The sequence below is a fragment of the Phyllostomus hastatus genome, unplaced genomic scaffold (assembly GCF_019186645.2).
Source record: "Phyllostomus hastatus isolate PE091 unplaced genomic scaffold, TTU_PhHast_1.1 phas_scaffold_129, whole genome shotgun sequence".
Lineage (NCBI taxonomy): Eukaryota > Metazoa > Chordata > Mammalia > Chiroptera > Phyllostomidae > Phyllostomus > Phyllostomus hastatus.
In genome coordinates, this window is record NW_025334009.1 from 4,110,856 (window position 1) to 4,127,315 (window position 16,460).

Consider the following 16,460-nt stretch of genomic DNA (forward strand, 5'->3'; position numbering starts at 1 on the left):
TTTTATTTATTTATCTTAGAGGGAGGGGAAGGGAGGGACAAAGAGGGAGAGGGAGACATCGATCAGTTGCCTCTTGTATCCCCCAACCGGGGACCTGGCCCGTAACCCAGGCGAGTGCCCTGACCGACAGTCTAACTGCCTTTGACCTTGGGCTTTGTGCACAGCGTTCAACCGCTGACTGAGCCACAGTGGCCAGGGCAGGAGTTTTTTTTTAACTTGAAAAAGAATAAAAAAGACCTGGGAAATTCTTCAAAGCATACAGAAATGCTTCACAATGACCACAGGGCTGCAGGCCCCTCCTCGTGGAGTCCCGGTGTCTGGGACATGACAGGGAGGGGCGAGGGTCATGTATTTGCAAACAGTCATCCGGACACTTGGTTTTTGGATGTAGTGCAGAGGCCGCATCGCCCAGTGCCTGCTGCCCGCTGCTCAGGCCGGAGAAGACCCTGCTGGGCGAGCAGAGGCGGTGGCGGAGGCCTCGTGGGGTCCTGCCTCCACCTTAGCCGTGCGTGGCGGGCGGGGCAGACACTATGCTCAGGTCGCCCTGCTCTGAGAGGCCTGCTGCCGCCCTGACCCGACCCGCAGCCCTCTCTGGACGGAGGGAGTGTGAGGAAAGACCCCAGGGTCTGCCTGCAGGGTGGGCCCTGCCGGTGTGGCTCCTCACGCCCCAGGGGCCCAGGGTCAGAGGCGGGGCTGGAGCCTCATCCTTTGGGGAAGAAGCCAGAGAGCCCCCGAGGGCAGCCCTGCATGCCAGGGCACTCTGGGCCGTGGCCGCCTCCAGGCCAGCGTCCAGGTCTCTGCTGGGGCCACGGGGCTCCCGGGTGAGTCCCCAGGCTGGAGTCAGGCGACCAGGGCTGGTGGGAATCAGACTCAGGAAGCCCCCCTCTGACAGGCTGGCACTGCTGCGGGCCCAGCAGCCACCAGTTTGAGGAAGTTCTTTCTGCAAGGGTTTCCCATGCTGGCAGCCGCCTCGCCAGTTCAGACTGGATTTTTCCTGCTGCCCTTTCCTCGGCGGCCTAGCTGGGCACAGGGTCTCTCCTAATGAGAGTTTGATGCCAAGACCTGGGCAGCTCCATCCCGCTGGGTCTCAGCTGGTTCAGGTCCGCCCCAGGCCATGGGCAGCCTCCCAGCCCCACCCGGGGCCAGGGCGCTGGGGCTGCCCTGCGTCCTTGCAGCCCCCGCTCCGCCCTGGACTCTCCCACTGAAAGCTCCGGCCCCACATACCGGGACTCACTAACCCACCTTTATTCACAGCGGGTTTTCTGTGACTAAAAGGACCAGCCTGACACAGGGCACAGGGTCCCTGGACTTTTGTTTGCAGACTCGAGGCATTGACAGAGGCTTGACATGGCAGCGGGGGGTGGGGGGGGGGGGGGGGGCGGGGGGCGGCGGCCCCTGCTGTAGAGCTTCCCAGCCGCCCCCCGCTCAGACCCTCTCTGAAGCTGCTGCGGATGCACCTCACGTCCCTCCTTCCGGAGGCCTCTCTCTGTCCCATTTCCTGGGGCCTCATTAATTCCTCCCCACCTCACCCTGTGAGAAAGCAGGTCTGTGCTGAGCCTGGCCCGGGCCCAGAGCGGGGTCTGAGCGTGCGGCTGGTCGGTTTGGGAGGCAGGGGGCGAGTGGCGTGGGGCACGCTCCCCGTCCCCACCCTCATCCCGGGGAAGGAGGCAGGAGAGGCCTCTGTCGCCACCCACGTTCCAGCTCTCACCCCCTTCCCCAGAGCCCAGGGACCGTGGAGATCAAGAATATAAAACGCAGTTGGTCTTCAGTATCATATTTATAAAAGGGGGCTGCCAGCCAGCCTCCACCCTGTCCCAGGCTGGCCCCTGGGTCTCTGGCTGCCAGGGGCAGAGATGCTCTGGGCCCCAGCCTCTCTCTTCTCCCAGCGGGGGGCGCGGGCTAGGGCCCAGGCTCGGGTGGGGGGAGTCCCAGCCTCCCCGGGGCTGGTGACGGTGCACGGCAGGGGCCTGTTGAGGACACCCCACTGATTCGATGTCACCCTCAAAAGAACCTGCTGGCTCCAGGAGTAGGGTGAGGGGTTATGTTCCCGGTGGTGGCGAGGATGGGAGAACCGGAAAAGAATACCCAAGCACCTGAGCCCACGTGCCTGCAAGGGCCTCGGGGACGGCAGGAAGGCAGGCAGGAGGGCTGAGGGAGACGGGGCCTCAGGGGGCAGCCCGTGACCCAACAGCGAGGTGGGGGGATGGCCGCCGGCCTGGGTTCCAGCTCCACGTGCCCCCTGCAGGCTGGCAGAGCTCAGCGCCAGGAGGGAAAGGGGCTCCGGCGAGCTCTGAGGCAACGAGGCGGGGGGCAGCCCCGCCTGCTCCCAGCTCAGGAAGGCCCTGCAGACCAGGAGCCCCCCGCAGGGAAGGGGCCCAAGGGCTTTGGTCCTGGTTCTCTCTAAAAAAATGACCCTTCCACAGAGAGGCCCCGGGACGGGGCCCCACGCCACGGTGTTTAGCCATGTCTTTCTCCTCCCCGAGACGGGCCACGGGGTGCCAGCCGGGGCCGAGGGGTCCGGGCGGGGCACTGGTGAGCAGACCGAACAGGACGGGCTGTCCTAGTGGTTTCCTCCATGCCGGCTGGTCCCCGAGACCCAGTCGATGATGATGAAGCTCAAGCTCATGGTCATCATCAAGAGGCCAAGCGCAGCGAAGCAGAGGGCCTGTGGGGTTGAAAGTCGGGGTCAGGACTGAGGGTGGGGCGGTCCCCTAAGCTTCCCCGCAGCCCACCGACCGCCAGGCCCCTCGCACCAGGATTTTGGGGGTGGACCTCGCAGGCTCCTTCTCGGTGGGCACGATGCGGAAGTAGAAGACGGCGGGGAAGATGAAGATGAGGCACGGGGCAGACGTGGCACCTGTTAAAAAACAAGGCGTGGCCACCAAGGGCTCAGGGCCTCCTATTGGCTAAGGTTCAGAGGTGGATCCAATAAAATCAGACAGTCCTCGTGGGGGGAGGGTCTCATCTTGAGACCTCTCTTGCAAGCCCGTCCTCTGCCCTCAGGGGCCTCTGGAGCGAAGGGGCTAGCGTGGCTGGTGTCACAAGACTCTCCCAGCGAATGAAGCTGGCAAAGAGGAAAGGCAAGTCAGAGATACAGACAGACTTGAGGATATGGGGCTCCTGGATGTAGCTGTTCCTGAAGACCTTTCTACTGTTTGAGCCAATACATTCCCGTCTGCTCGCTTCATGTTGAGTTCCCTTATGAACATACACAACCGAGAGTCCTGGCTGTGATTTCCGGGATACTTAGCCCATGTCTGTGGGTCAGTCCCTGCAGAGTTGGGGGAGGGAGCCAGTCTCCTGAGTCGGGTCACCCCGAAGACGTCACAGAATCGCTGACCGTGCAGCTCAGAGCCCCAGCTGGGTTGGGACAACGGACAGGGCAGCCACCCTGTAGCCCCCAGATCCTGGGGCCGAACCAAGGCCCCCCACTTACCAACCGTGAGGCTCTGCTACTCCCTGAGTCTGAATGTCAGTTTCCTCATATGCAAAATGGAGACAAGACCCACGGACAAGACCCTGCTTTGTGCTGCCCCAGCGAGGGGCACTGACACGCGGGTTCCGGGCCCTGTGAGGGGACGGGAGTAGCCCGCGGGGTGAAATCCCGGGTGGGAGGCCGTGCCGTGCACACGGCCAGCGGCCAGCGCTTGAAGGCAGGGTGCGAGCTCAGGAGTCGGCCAGCACTTGCGGAGGAGAAGTCCTCCGGGGCAACACCCAGCAGGGCCAGACCCTCACCGATGACCCCGAAGATGCCCAGGATGTTGGGCGCGAAGATGACCAGCAGGTTGATGCAGGTGAGCAGGCCGGCGGCGATGAGCGCGTGCCGCAGCCAGCTGAACTCCTGGTCCTGAAACAGCATCTGCTGGATGGCGCGCCGCACCTGCGGGGTGGGCAGTCGCCGGCCGTCAGGGCTTCCCCGTCCGTCCCGCCCCCCCGCCCCCCACTGTCCACTCTCCGGCCCTCCCAGCCTCCTCCCCGCGGCTCACCGGAAACAGCACGATGGGCACAGTGAGCGTGACGGCCATCAGCACGGCCACGCGCACGCACAGGATCAGCACGTCGAACGGGTCCACCTTGCTGTAGGTGTGCAGCAGCTCCGACTCCACCCCGTCTGCGGCAGGCGGGCAGGGCGGTCAGCAGGCGGCCCGGGCAAGGGCTGGGGCTCCAGCCCCGGTCCGTCCAGACCCTGTGGGGAGTGGCACCCCCTCCCCCCCCGGCCCCTGCCTCAGCCCGAGGAGCAGCCGTACCATAGAAGGTGAGGTAGCCAAAGAGGGCGGCCAGGAAGTACATGATGTACATGACAGTGATGGACAGGTTGGAGATGCGCTGCATCTTCTTCTTGGAGGGACTGCGGGGGGCAGGGCAGGGCCTTGGTGCCAAGCCGGGCCACACCGGGAGACCCCCATGGGCCCCGGGGTCTGTCTGGCATCGCACCCTCACTGCATGGCGACAAGGGGGCCTCCTTCTTGCTGCCGGTCATCGCCCAGAGCAGCCATGGAGATCTTTGGTCAAATGACTTGGCTCCTGCCACCCCCCCCTGGCCGGGGCCACGTCCACTCACCCCCTCCCCAACCGGCTCAGGCAGCCCCGCCCCCGCCCCCAGCCTCGGCACCTACTCCTTGAGCTCCGTGTAGATGGGGAGCACCTCTGGGTGGCAGACGAAGGCGAAGGCCATGATGGGGATGGTATACGCCGTCTGGGGGAACACGGGGCCGTGTCAGGGTGGCCCCCACCCTCTCCCCGGGCCCCTGCCCCTACCCCGGGCCCATCAGAACCTGTATGTTGAGAGTGAAGTAGCTTGGGGTGCAGACAGCTGGGGCGCCGGCCTCCCCCAGGGGCGGCGTCTCCTCCCTGCTGAACTGCGTGAGGCTGAAGTTGCCTGTGACGTTGGCTAAGGTGGAGGGGAGTGGGCAGGGCACCTGGAACTTTTTGTAGATGACCTGGTGCGGGGGGGGGGCAGGGGGCGGCGTGAGAGTGTCAGGGCAAGGTGTGGCAGCTGAGGAAGTCCCTCTGAAGCCACATCCGAGGGAGGTGGGGACTAGAGGAGCCGCCCTCCCTCCGACAGAGGAGCCCTGAGGACCCCTGCCCCTGCCCCGACCGGCACGGAGAGGGACTCACTGCGATTAGGAAGAACACCATGCAGCTGAGGGAGAAGCCGCTGGAGTAGCCCAGGTAGCCTGCAAAGTCGGGGAAGGGGCGGCCGTGAGACTGGGGACCCCCGCGGGGACGTCCTTCCGACACGCCCTTCCAAGGCCCTGACGCCGCCCCTGCTCACCCAGCTGCCGCATCAGTGCCAGGGGCAGAATGATGGTGACAGAGACCAGAATCACCAGGTAGTTCCCGTTCACGTACCAGTCCCTGCCGGGCGGGAGTGGGGAGCCAAGGTCAGGGCCCACGCAGCGCCGGCTCAGGCCGCGGGCCCCCACTCCCAGTCAGGGTCACCCGTGGTGCCACCGGGTGACCTCCGAAGAACACGGGCCCACAGCCGGGAGTCTCTGTGCCCATCTGCAAAGTGGGCACGCTCTCAGCGCCCGCCCGGGCGGGGCCGGGGCTTGGTGACCATCCTGACCGGAGTCTCTGCTGCTGTTTTCCTCAGGGCACACAGGTCTGTGTCCAGCCTCCTCAGGGAGGGGCCCCAAGGGGCCCAGCGAGGTGGATGGGATGAAAGAGCCTGGCTCTGGGGGGGACTCAGGGACTTGCCAACAGCCTGTGCCCTGGTGGTCCCCCCTGGCATCTGCATCCTGCGGCCTCCTGCCCCATGCCTAGTGGACAGGGGTTTCAGGGAATGAATGCGACGAGGAACGGGACTGCCTTTCAAGGGCAAGCCCAAAGGCCAGCTCCTTGGGAAAGGACCCCAGGGGGCGGCGGTTTCTGGCTGTTCCTCGCCTCCCATCACGGCTCTCAGCCCCCCAGCCCCTCTGCGTGCCAGGGCGGTGCTGCCGAGCGCGGGCCCTGCCTTCTCTGTCCCCACTCACAAACGTGGCCGATGCCATCACTGCTGCCTAAACTAGCGATGGGCAACTGGGACACTGGGGGCTTAAAGTCTCGGTGGGAGGGGAGGGGCTAACGCCCAAGCCACGGTCAGGAATAGCAGGCGCTTAGAGCTAAGCCCCGGGCTCTCGGGCCCTCTCTGCTCCCTGGCTGGGCGGGGCTCTTCCTCCTGCCAGCCCACGTGGCCCTCCTGGGTTCCCCCAGGGGCTCCATAAATGGGGGGTGGGGTGGGCTGAAGGTTGGCCCTGCTGGCAGCTCTCTGCGCCCCTGCAGTGACTGGTAGGGCGCGTCTCTCTCTCCCACTGGCCCAGCCTGGGCTCTCGGGGCCCGGGGTGGACACGGAGGGTAGACCGTGGCCTCCCACCCTCACCCAGCCCCACCCCACCCTGGGGCTCACGAAGTTTGCGCCTCCAGGTTCAGGAAGGTCTGTATGACAAGGGGCAGCTCGGACTTGATGATGTACAGGTAGCTGGACATGGCTGGAGGGAGAGGGGCGGTGGGCACCGGGGTCAGTGGAGCCAGCTGCCCCCCTTCGGGTGGCCCTCCCGCCCCCTGTCCACCTGCGACGGTCCGCCAGCCGCACCTCCGATGTTCTGCAAGGTGATGGCCAGGGCCGCCACCAGCTTCCCCGGGGTCCCAAAGGCGCGGTAGCCCAGCTGCTCATAGGCGCGGATTCCTGTGGGCGCAGGGCGTCAGGGCGGCCGGCCCACCCCTCCCAGGCCGCCCTCCCCGGCTGCGGGCCCGAAGGAGGCTCACCCACAATCCCCGAAGACTTGAGCAGCAGGTGGATGGAGTAGCTGGAGAGCAGGGCTACGGCTGTCAGCAGGAACCTGGGGGAGACGGGTGGGGACAGGCTGCTGGGCTCCCCCCCCGCCCCCGCTGGCGGGAGGCGACGGGCTTTGGGAGGCCTGGGCCACAGGGCCGCTGGCCAGGTGTCCGGGCAGGTGTGGGTGTGCACTCAGCAGGCCCAGGGCCGGTGTGCCCCAGGGGAGGCCCTGCAAACCCATCTCTCCCGGAGTTCTGGGAACAAACATGTTTTCCACTTGGCTGTGGGGCAGAGCTCCCGGGTGAGGACACGTGTACCCACACAGGCCTGGCCACGGGGCCGCGTCCAACACGTGTACACAGAGAAGGACAGACGGGTCCGTCGGCCCGACCCCGTGCGGTCATCTCAGCCGGCGGACTGGGAAGGGCGGGCCACCTGTCTGGCTGTGGCTGGTTTGCCCAGCCGTGGTCTGGGTTTCGTGAGAGGGCCCGCCCACCGCCACCAGGGCCTCAGGACAGGAGGCTGGGGGGTCCTGGGAGGTCGAGGCAGCGGCCTGTTCGGGGCTCAGGACAGGAGGCTGGGGGGTCCTGGGAGGTCGAGGCAGCGGCCTGTTCGGGGCTCCCGTGTGAAGCAGGGGCGCAGACTGCACTCACAGGAAGAGGACGATGCCCGTGTTGGCCATGGCGTAGGCCAGCCCCAGGATGCCGCTGCCCATGATGGCGTTGCTGAGGTTGAACACCGACATCCCGAACGACGTCTTCCCCTCGAACTGCGGGATGGCGGGGTCAGCGGGCGCGGAGGGCGTCTCCGGGTTCCCTCCCTGTCCCTCAGCCTCCCGCGGCTGCCCTGGGGCCCCGCCCTCCTTCCTCCCGGCCCCCTGGGGTGCCTGAGCGCCTCGGCTGCCCCGCTCACGTCCGTGAAGTGCGGCTCCTTGCTGGGGCTTTTCTGTAGGAAGCCCTCGCCCTCAACGCAGGTTCGCGGGGGGCCCTGGACCCTGCAGGCACAGGCCCGGGGGAGGCAGCTCAGCTCCGGCCCCCTGCTCCGCCCCCGGCCCCGCCCCGAGCCCCAACGGGGCCCCTGCAGCACTCACCTCTCATCGCCTGCTGTGGGGGTGCCGACCGGGCGTAGTCCTTCCGCGTGTTTGCCGTTGGGCACCAGCTCCACCAGCTCCGTCTGCAGAGGCGCCTCCATGCTAAGGGGACACCGCAGGGGCCCGGCTCTCACCCCGACACACTCGGCAGTCTGCGGGGCAGGCGGCCCGTCAGGTCGTCCCTGCTCCTCGCACCCAGGGCCCGGCCGCCCGAAGGCGGTCTCAGCCGCAGGCGCACCTCGCAGAGGGCCACTCGGGACACAGGCGCACAGGCCGCCCTGCCCCGGGCCTCCCTGGGACCTGCCTGTGGGGAGCAGAGCTCGGGTGCCCGAGTTCTCCAGGACGTCCTGAGGGGCATCTCGGCCAGCCTGCGGTGCTCCCTCCACACCCCGACACACGCACGCCAGCCCAGGCAGGCCCCCGAGGCCTCGGTTTCCCCATCTGTGCGGTGAAGCTCAGTTGGATGGCCTCAGTTCTGAGCCCAGAGGTGCCAGGACTCTGGGATGCTGAGTCCCAGGCCTGTTGCCCCCCCCACCCCCGCCTCAGGGAGAGCCCTGGACGGACCCCTGTCCCTGAGGTTGACACTAGGAGACGGTTTCCTGTGCCGGCCCCACGTGCCAGGGGCCTCCTAGCCAACCTCGAATGGCACTGCCCGACGGCGGGAGGCCTCAGGAGAGGGTGAGGGCTGTGGGCCCCGTTCCCAGCTGCCCGGCGGGCACTGTTGGCAGCCGGAACAAAGGGCCCTCTGTGGGCCGAGGGCTGGCGCCGGGGACGGCAGGCGCAGAGGCTACCACCCCCCCACCCCCGGAGCCAGGAGGCCTGAGGCAGTGCTGGGTGGCTGGACACCTGGGCCCTGCCCGCCTGGCTGCAAAGGGCCCTCAGGGGGCCTTCCAGGAAACGGGGGCCCCGGCGCCCAGTTCTCGGGGCCACTCAGGCCCCCTCCTGCACACAGCTCTGGCCTGAGGGCCACGCTTTCCTTCCAGCCTCCCCTTCCCCGCTGGGGAGCCCCCGCACCTAGGTGCCCATCTCCCAGGAGCCTTGGAGCAGACTCCCCGTTTCCTGGAGCCCCGGGCCTTGTGCGGCTGTGGAGGGGCGGGGCCGTGCAGTCAGCCCCTGGTCCTGCTCTCAGGGTGTGGCCCTGCTGGACCTCACAGGGACCAGCTCCCCGCAGTCCACCCCCAACCCCGTCGCTGCCCAGACAGCTCACCGGCCCTCCGGGCCCTGCGGCTGAGAGCCGCCCACCGCCGCCCAGAAGGTACCTGGGCAGGGTGCCCCCAGGACCGACAAGGACATTCTGAAGGCCGGCCGAGCCAGCAGGAGGGCTGAGGCCAGAGTGGTGACCAGGGAGGGGACAGCGCTGCCAAGCAGGTCAGCCAGGGCCCGGTCTTGACGCCACGGCACCCCCTCCGCCGGGGAGCCTTGAGTCCTGCCCCGGGTCCTCTAACTCCGCTCCAGGTCCTGATGGTCTCCGGTCTGCTCTTCAGCTTGGAGCACCAGGAGGTCTCCAATTCAGCCCTCGGGACTGTGGCAAGTAGGGGGGGCTAGGCTCAGGCCTCGGGCCTCAGGCCTCAGGCCTCAGGCCCCAGGGTCTTGGGGGCAGCCGCCACCCAGAACTGGCCAGAGGACCACCTCCTTTTGCTCCAGGCCAGAGCTCAGATCCCAGGCAGGTTGGTCCCGGGGACCCCTCACCTGACACTCTCGGGCCCCCTGAGCTGCCTCTCTGACGCTGGCGTCTGGACCTCCCTCTCCTCCGGCCCTGCCCACTCTGGACCCTGACGCGTGCGCATCTCTGCCCACACCCTGCTCCCCTGGACCGGGGTCCCCGAGGCCGGCCTGTCTTCACGGCCCTGCCTCCAGCCTCGCCCTCGGCCCCTCCGAGGATCCCAGCTGGGCGTGGAGGTGCCAGCACTTGGCCGCCGGAGGCACTCTGGAGTGCCCCCTGGCTCTCCGCTGGGGCCGCCCTGGCCGGGCCTCCCGCCCTGGGCAGGCTAGGGCAGGCCCTCAGAGTGTGCTGAGTCGGCAGCCTAGACAAAGCACCCTTCTCTGCCTTAATATCCTCCCCTAGCAGCCAGGCTCGGCCTCCAGGGAGACCACGGCCCACAGTGTGGTCATAGCAAAGGTGTCTGAGGTCCCGCCTCTGGGCTCCCCACCCCCCCTGGCAGGACCTGAGCTTAGGCTCTCTGGGCCTTGCTCTTGCAGCCCGCCGATGCTGGTTCTCGGGCTGGCCCGAGACCCCAGAGAGGCCGTGGAACGCCCCTCCTCAGCCGGCTGTCAGGCTGGAAGTGGCAAACCCCTACACGCATCCCTCGCCCTACGGCTCCTCCTGCGGCCGAGTGTGTGCCGCACAGTGCTGGGACTCCGGGAAGGGGAGAGCGAGGCATCAGGGAAGGCTTCCTGGAGGAGGAGCTGATGGAGTCAGCTGTGAAATCCCAGCGGGAGTCCCCAGGGTGTGGAAAGAGGAGGGAGGGACTCAGGCAGAGGACACAGCAGGCGCAAAGGCCCCGAGGTGTGGTACGAGGCCGGCGGTGAGGGTGAAATGAAGGTTTGGTGGCCATAGACGAGTTTGCCAAACCTTGACGTCCCAGTCAAGGAGCCCGTACTTCATTCCAGAGTGGGGCTGAGGGCGGGTGTAGGGCGGGGGTGGGGCGGGGGCGTTAGTGCTGGCCTGGTCTGTGGACCCCCAGCCCTCCCCTAGGCCCCGAGACTCATCTCTGAAACTGCCGTCCCTTCCCTCGGGCCTGCCACCTCCGGGCTGCTTCCCATCAGGGGGGTCCGCGCAGACTCGGGGGTGACCCCTGCCCAAGGACAGCTGCCAGCAGCCCCCGACCCCTGGCAGGGACACAGCAGGGCAGACACGCTCGGTCCGAGGCAGACCCAGCCCTGCCTCCCCGTGGGACTGTGAGCGGAGGCCTCCCCACTCAGGACCTCGGAGTCCGCCCGTCCCGCAGGGGTCCCGTGAGGTTTGGCCAGAACTGGGGGCGAGTGAGGAGCCTCCCCGAGGCCTTTGTCCCCAGAGCAGGCCCTGAGGCGGGCAGACAGATCTCTGTGACCTCAGGTGGGTCATCAGAATGGCATCTGTCACGGGTGCAGCGTGGGCTGCGGCAGTAAATCGATGCCCTGGGCCGCTGCCCCGGGCCTGTTTGCGCTCTGCAAGATAAGGGCCCGGCGGGCGCGGGAGGCTCCGGGACCGTGTGCTGCAGCAACGCCCGCCCTCGCGTGTCACGGGGTGCGAATTCATCAGGCACACCTCGGCAGGTGTTGAGTTTGGCTAATTAAAGATTTCAGGGCCCGGGAATCCAGGCCACCGTGTGGGTCGGCTGCTGTGGGAAGCACCCCTCTCTGCCTCCCTCCCCAAGGCCGTGGGACTGGAGCGGCTCTCAGCAGCGAGCTGGCTGCTGGCTGCGGGCTGCGGCCCAGCCGTTCGCCCCTGGGCCCTGCGGCCGCAAGCCTCGGCGGAGGCACAGACCCGGCAGGGCTTGCTGCCACGGCCCCAGGCGTCCTGTGTGAGGGCAGCCCAGGCCTGAGGAGACGCAGCCGGCCTGGCCGGAAGGTCCACTGTGGTGACCGCTGGGGCCTCAGGCATGAGGGCTGCCCCCACTTCCAGCTCACCCATCCTCACCGCTCCCCTCCTCAGACGAGACGAGGTGCCCCTTCCCTCCTGGCACCACCCCCCCCCCAACACTCCACCCGCTCCTCCAGGCTCCGGAGGGGAGACACCCTCCTAAGACAAGCTCTCAGTCAGCAAGGGAACTGGGCTCACCGGACACGTCTGAACTGTGTTTTCAAGGCACAGCCACCAGGGTGGGTGGGAAACTGACTCTAAGGCCAGGGGTCTGGGAGCAGGGTGGGCGGGAGGCTGCTCAGAGGAAGGGGAGGCTCGAAAACACACCCTGGACCTCCCCAGGCTGCTCCAGACCCTGGCCCCGGCAGGCCCAGCCCTGCACCCACTCCTCCCTCGCTGTCAGCGGCACTGGCTACGTGGCCAGTGTGAGGCCAGAACCCAGCGGGTGGCAGGCAGGAGGGGCGCACCCAGGGAAAGGGAGGTGGCCCAGGACACTGCTGCACCGGGCCCACCAGTCCCTCGTCCCCTAGCTCCCTGGCCCTGGGGTCTGGGGTCTGGGGCCTGTGCTTCTGCGTCTGGGCGTCTGGAAGGTAGGGACGGAAAGTGGCCTTCCCTGTGACAGGGCACGTCTTCCGGACTCCCGACAGATGCCTGGAGTGGGCCTAGCCCCAGACACCTAGGCCTCCCCTCCCCCGCCCCCCCAGGCCCGGACCCTGCTAGCGCAGGCTGACCCCAGCAGCGGAGGCTGCAGCTGGAACTTCTTGACTCAAGACTGGACCGGGGCCAGCAGCATCCCCCTCCCCCCGTTGCCAGCCTGCTGAGAGGGACGTGCGGCCTGAGGCCCAGCTGAGGCGAAGGACAGGACATCACATGCCTGTGGCCCCCCAGGATCCGGGGAGACCCCGAGCCAGCCAGCCCATCCTCCTCCCTGCTGACCCGGAATCCCCTGGAGGCGGCCAAATATTTGGACAGCCGGACTTCTGGCCCCAAAGAAAGCTGGAACAGGGGCCTGGGGCAGCTCAGGACTCATCGGAGACCCCACTGCGGGGGCTAAGGGCAAGGTCAGCTTGGAGGAGAGGCTCCGTCCAACGTCAGGAAGAGGCAGAAGAGAGGCGGAGGGAAAACACACGTGGCCCATGCGTCCAGCATACTGATCCGGACGGAGAGGCGCTGGGAGCCCGAGAAATGCGGGTGGAGAGAGACAGGGCAGACACAAACGGAGGAGAGTACACAGGGAGAGCCGGGGAGACGTGCGGGCAGGGGGGGAGAGGGGGGCGGGCACCCGGAGGAGGCCAGCCAGGCAGAGAGCGCCAGACGGAGGAAGGACAGAGACCAGACAGCAGGAGACGACAAGGGACAGCCGACGAGAGACAGGGAGCCCCAGAAGGCGCAGGAAGGGGCGAGGAAGCCAGACGCCCAGGTGAGGGGGGGTGGCAGCCCCAGCGTGCCCTGCAGGGGTGGCCGGGCGAAGCCCCGACGGGCCCCACAAAAAGGCGGCGGCAGCGTTTCCAGGTTCCCACGAGGGCAGGGTGTGCCCCCGCTGGGCAGGCGCAGGGACGTCCAGAGAGCGGGCCTGAGCCCAGCAGGGCCCCAAGGCCGGGCCCAGCTGGAGAGAGCCCCCCAGCCCAGCACCTGCGGCGTGCCTGCCCACACAATGGGAAAGATACGCGGACAGGCCGGCCGGCGGGAGTGGCCGCGTCCTCAAGGGCCGTGCACGTGTGTAGACGTGCCAGCGGAGAGGCTGTGTACAGGACGTGGCCCGCAGAGCGGAAATTCAAAACCAAGCCACCCCGAGCTGCTGGCCGGAAAGCCCCTCCTGCCACAGCAGCTGGTCCTTCCCTCCGGCCCCTAGAAGCCCTGCCGGGCCTCCCAGAGCACCCCACCCAACCTGCGTTTGTCTTCTCGCTCGGAGCCAAAGGCCAGCCCTCCACCCACCGGACTGAGGGCCCCCGGGGCACGTGGTGGGTCCTCGGTGAACGTCGTCAAGCCCCGGACTGAGGGCCTCCTTGACAAACTCCCAGCCCACCTCACCGGCTCCAGGGGGCACCTGGCCCGCCCCCGCCACATCTGCACTAGAGTGTCCTCCACGGGACCCCCGTTCTGCTACCGCGTTGGCTGTGCACACGCAGGCACCAAACTCCCCAAACATGTTTTCCCCGCGGACCCAGCGCCTGTCCCCGCACGCAGCCCAGAGGTCCAGGGTGCACTCAGTCCAGCTCAGAAGCCTTTCCCGACCCCACCCGGAGACCACGAGCCCCCCCCCCCCCGCCCCCAGCCTGTCCCGTTTCGTCTCGGCTTCTCCACTTGCCCACGATCCTGTGACTACTTGCTAAGGGCGGTGGGTACCATGACAGGAGCAACCAAATCTTGTGGTCTGGTGCCGGGAGCCCTGGACTGGGTGTTTTTTTTTCCCCCTTTGGACCAAAAGAACCAGCACCGAACAAAGGGGTGGTTTCCCAAGCCGCTGCGGACATGGGCTCTCCGGGTCCAGGCAGAATACAGTTCTGAGACACGTACCCCAGCTCCCCCAGAGGTATAGCGCCCTGCCCCCCGCACCCAGCAGTCAGAGAGTCTCCTGCTGTCAGTCATTCCAGTCCTCTTGGATAGGCATTAGGCCCGGCCTCATCCACCCCTGATTCCTCCCACCATTGGTGCTTCCTACAGGAAGCCTTCCAGGGTTGTGCAGAACCTTCACCTCTTAAAATGGAACTGTTCCCAGAATGCCTCCTATGCTCCAGACTGAGAACCTGTGAGGGACGAGCTTCCTTTCCAGAAGGAACTGAGCCCCCACGCCGGACTTTCTACTGAAGGGGGGCGGCCGCAGATCCAAAGGTCTGTTCCAGGGACGGTGCCGTGGCCCCAGGCAGTCGTGAAAGGACAGGACCCGCAGGCTGAAGGAAGGACGGACCTTTGACTGAGCCGCCCTCAGTCCTAGAGCCCAAACCTGGTCTCAGGGTTCAGGTGACCGTGGGGGGGAGGGGCGGATGCCCCTAGGCCCCGCCCCCTGCCCCCCTCCCTGGGTGTAAACAAACGCACGCAGTCGGTGCGGCCAATCCAAGGGGCCCACGGGGCGGGGCGGGCTCCTGCAAACTGGAGTCCAGCTCCTTTCCCTCGGGGGATACGCTGCGGTGCCCTCTCTCTCAGCCCCGCCCGAGCACCGGGCAGCGAACAGAGCAGCGCGCACGGAGCCTCGCCCTCAGACTCGGGAGCTACACGTGCCTGGTGCCCGCAGTGCCTGCTGGCCCGGCTGCGAATGGCACGGGCTCTAGGACCAACATGTGCCCCGCGGCCCCGGAGGCAGCCTGGCCCGACCTGCCCTCAAACCTCTGTGCAACGCGGCCGGGATAAATATACCCGGACTTTCCGCCTGCCAGCCCGGCCGCTCTGCCTGCCAGATGCCCGTCGGAGCAGCGCCCCAGGGCCTGCTCCCGGGCCCTCTTAGGCTCCCCTCCGGGGCCCTCTCCTGCCGCCCCCACAGGCCGAGCCTCGGGAAGCCCACCGGGCGCCACCGACCTCCTGCGGCCCCATCCGGCCCTGCGGAGGCGGCGTGGAGCCTCTCCGGGACACCTGCTCCAGCTCGGAGCGGAGTCGGACTGGTGGGTCCCCAGATCTGCGTCCGGAGCGCGCGGGGCTCTGGCTCTCGGAGCCAGGAGCGCCTGCCCCAGGCGGGGCGGGCGAGGGGAGCTACCCAGGCCCGGTTACGCACGAGGGGGTGGGCGGTGGGGCTCGGGCGGCTCAGTGCCCCCTGGGCTGGGGGTCGGTGCCCCTAGCGGTACCTGGTTTCACGGGTGGGGACGCGCGGTGCTCAGCTCTGGCTGGCGCTGACCTCTCTGCTCCCGGCGGAGCGCAGCGCAGGGGGATGAAGGGCGCCCGGCCCCGCCCCCGGCCCGCCCCCCGCCCTCTAGTCCCCCGCGGCCCGCGGGAGGAGGGGCTGGTCAGGGGCGAGGCGGGGGCCCGGACCAAGGAGCAAAGGGCTCAGCCGGAGTGCGGAGCAGCCCCTAGCCAGAGAGCAGCTGCCCCGGAGGGTTCAGCCGAGTCCTGTGGGGAGGGAGGGGATGCTCCAGCCCAAAGCTGACGCCCTCAGAGCGCCTCCGTAACCCCTGAAGCGCTCTGCCCGCATCCCCTGGGCCAGGAGGGACTCTTCGGCCGAGCAGAGTGGGAACGGGGCGCCGCTCAGCCTCAGTGGAGGATGCTTGAATGGAGGACTCTCAGACCCCGCTCAGGCTCCACAACGTCCTTCCTCCTGCCTCCCCCTCCCCGGGCAGAGGCGGGATAGGTGAGGAGGGGCCCTGCATCGATCCTGTCTTCAGCCCAGATGTTCAGAAGTGACCGAGGCTGGAGCAGATGGGGCAGGGGCAGTGAGGTCAGGGGGAACCTTGTCTAGCTTCTGCCCCGCCGCCCCCAGGTCCCCATTTCTCTGTTTCCAAGGAGTAGGGGACAGCTGTCAGCCTGCCCATGGGGAGCGGGGCCTGGGACTTGGTGTCCTGGGGCCAGGGGCTTTGGGGTGGCCCTGTTCTCGGCTGGGGGGGCCCCCGTCCCACCCCTACCTGCTTCCCACCCAAGACTCTGGTGCCCAGAAGTGGGTGGTGGGTGTTAAGGCCCCCAGGCCCAGCCAGCAGGGAGCTGGGGGAGGCCTTGACCGTGGGGGTGAGCTGGGGGTGGGGGTGGGGGGAGACTCCCGGAACATCTGTGCCCTTGCTTCCCAGCCACTGGCTCTGATCCGATTAATCCCAGGGTTTCTGCCGTTCCTGGGCAAGCTGGGTGTCTCTGGGTCCAGCGTGCCCGCCTCTCCCGGGGGCTGGGGGGAATGCCCCCGGGGGACAGGCCTCAGCCATCCGCTGCCCCGGGCTGGGAGTCGGGACTCCTGGGCTCGCTTCCTGTGGACTCACGTCACCACAGCCACGCCTTCCGCACCTCAGTTTGCCCACGCGTCACAGGAGGTGGCTCTGTCCCGTCCCACGGCCTGAGGGGAGTGGGTGGAGAAGGAGGGCTGTGAGCCAAGGGTAGGGGGCTTGGCGTCGGCTGGGAGGGCCAGAGGCCTGGAGGAACCA

General features: G+C 67.6%; 1 protein-coding gene across 4 annotated transcripts; it reads right to left on the reverse strand.

Moving 5' to 3' along the window:
* Positions 1–1,758: 1,758 nt before the first annotated feature.
* Positions 1,759–15,299, reverse strand: SLC38A3 (solute carrier family 38 member 3). Of its 4 annotated transcripts, XM_045856792.1 has the most exons (17): positions 15,186–15,208; positions 14,105–14,300; positions 7,848–7,999; positions 7,670–7,751; positions 7,411–7,526; positions 6,748–6,821; positions 6,575–6,667; positions 6,389–6,470; positions 5,276–5,358; positions 5,119–5,177; positions 4,776–4,940; positions 4,617–4,696; positions 4,248–4,348; positions 3,987–4,111; positions 3,736–3,880; positions 2,754–2,857; positions 1,759–2,665 (listed from the first exon to the last, which is right to left on the reverse strand). In XM_045856792.1, exons 3-17 carry the CDS (start codon positions 7,946–7,948, stop codon positions 2,561–2,563), a joined length of 1,515 nt encoding a protein of 504 aa, XP_045712748.1. In that variant the 5' UTR covers positions 7,949–7,999; positions 14,105–14,300; positions 15,186–15,208; the 3' UTR covers positions 1,759–2,560. The 4 variants fall into 4 exon arrangements, with proteins under 4 accessions (XP_045712748.1, XP_045712747.1, XP_045712751.1 ...); XM_045856791.1 differs by lacking the exon at positions 14,105–14,300 and having other exon boundaries at positions 15,186–15,299; XM_045856795.1 differs by lacking the exon at positions 14,105–14,300 and having other exon boundaries at positions 7,848–7,949; positions 15,186–15,239.
* Positions 15,300–16,460: the final 1,161 nt, after the last annotated feature.